The sequence below is a fragment of the Protobothrops mucrosquamatus genome, unplaced genomic scaffold (genome assembly GCF_001527695.2).
Source record: "Protobothrops mucrosquamatus isolate PMUCROS unplaced genomic scaffold, P.Mucros_1.0 scaffold8951, whole genome shotgun sequence".
Lineage (NCBI taxonomy): Eukaryota > Metazoa > Chordata > Lepidosauria > Squamata > Viperidae > Protobothrops > Protobothrops mucrosquamatus.
In genome coordinates, this window is record NW_015394744.1 from 5,670 (window position 1) to 7,375 (window position 1,706).

The 1,706-nt window shown below is 43.2% G+C and overlaps 1 protein-coding gene across 1 annotated transcript in view; it reads right to left on the bottom strand.

Annotated features, from left to right (window-relative positions):
- SEL1L3 (SEL1L family member 3) overlaps window positions 1–1,706 on the bottom strand; it is a 27,830-nt gene that overhangs the window by 4,699 nt on the left and 21,425 nt on the right. Inside the window, exons 10-11 of the mRNA XM_015830165.2 lie at window positions 1,263–1,408; window positions 914–1,041 (exon numbers count right to left, since the gene is read on the bottom strand). Of these exons, the coding sequence (XP_015685651.2) occupies window positions 914–1,041; window positions 1,263–1,408 (274 nt within the window). The remainder of the gene's footprint in view (window positions 1–913; window positions 1,042–1,262; window positions 1,409–1,706) is intronic.

The window sequence follows — 1,706 nt, forward strand, 5'->3', positions numbered from 1 at the left end:
CTATCTATCTATCTATCTATCTATCTATCTATCTATCTATCTATCTATCTATCTATCTATCTATCTATCTATCTATCTATCTATCTATCCATCCATCCATCCATCCATCCATCCATCCATCCATCCATCCATCCATCCATCCATCCATCCATCCATCTATCTATCTATCTATCTATCTATCTATCTATCTATCTATCTACCCATCTATCTATCTATCACCTATCATCCATCCATCCATCCATCTCTATCTATGTCTGTCTGTCTGTCTGAGGATGATGGCTGACAGGATCAATCCAACATACCATGAGGAGGGAGAGGGGGAGGGGGAGGAGGAGATAGATAAGGAGAAGGGAGGAGAAGGAGAAGCACTCTTGGTGATCTCTTGTTTTCTTGAAAACGTCTCATGACCCAACTAGGGAACATCATCAGTGGTAGAAGGGAAGGGGGCGATGAAGACTTTCCCTTCCATTGTTGAAGGAAAAGTCTTCATCAGGGGTTGGTGAAGAGAAGGAGGAGGAGAAGGAGAAGCACTCTTGGTGATCTCTTGTCTTCTTGAAAGTGTCTCATGACCCAACTAGGGAACATCATCAGTGCTAGAAGGGAAGGCGGTTTGTGAAGAGGAGGAGGGGGAGGAGGAGAAGGAGAAGGAGAAGGAGAAGGAGAAGGAGAAGAACTTATGGTATGTGAGAATTCCTAGCACTGCTAACAGTTGTACAGAATGTGAAGTTCAAAAGAGGGATGGTTAGTTATTACCTTATTTATCCTCAAGAGCTCCTGCAGAGTTTCTAACGATCTCTGCCTTGCGTGGGACCCCAATTAGAAAGGTGGCCTGCAAGCATAGCCTACTAATCACCTAATAGTCAACCAAGTAATATATATTTTTTGCAGTCGTTTCTCCTTGATCATTACTTACAGGACGGCTTTTTCGGGATCCCTGGGAAAGCCGGGTAGGTTTCCTGCAATGTAAAACTGGGAGCAGCGCAAAGTCCCGTCCAGGTGACCCTTTTCTGCTGCTTTGTAGAAATAGCCAGCAGCCGTAGTCTGCCAAAGGGGGGGGGAGGGAAAAAAAGAGTTTGGAACAAGTTTATCATCATCATCATCATCATCATCATCATCATCATCATCATCATCATTATTATTATGTGTAACTTCCATCTAAATTTAAAAAAAATAGTTTAACCCAGGTTACTAGCTGCAATTCGCACATTTATTATAATTTCACTCCTCGATTTACGAGCTCTTCTTTGCTTCTCATTACTTGCCTTACTAAGTAGGGCTACTGAGTGTGATAATTCTCTCCCCCCCTGGAAGACTATCCTTGTTGTTAAATGCTGCTTAAAATCTTGACTAAAGATCTTTGGAAACTGAGAATCAAGATTAGTTGTTTTGAAGGCCAGCTCCTTACGGTCTGCTATTAAGAGATGCTTCAAGAAGATCCAGGCTATTTTTATTGACTTTGGGCTCGGGAAGAAATGAGTGATGGACACTGTTTCTAGAAAACAAAGAGTCATTCCCCTGTTGATCCTCTCTCCATGGAACCAGTCCCTGGTGCCCAAAACGTTGGGGGCCACTGGCTTATGGCAGGGCTTTTCAACCTTTTCACCCATTGTACCACTTTTAGGATATGGCAACATCCGAGGACCACCAGTCGCCTAGCAAGCTGTCAAAAACTTGATGACCCCCCCCAAAAAGGGAAAAGTGATAAA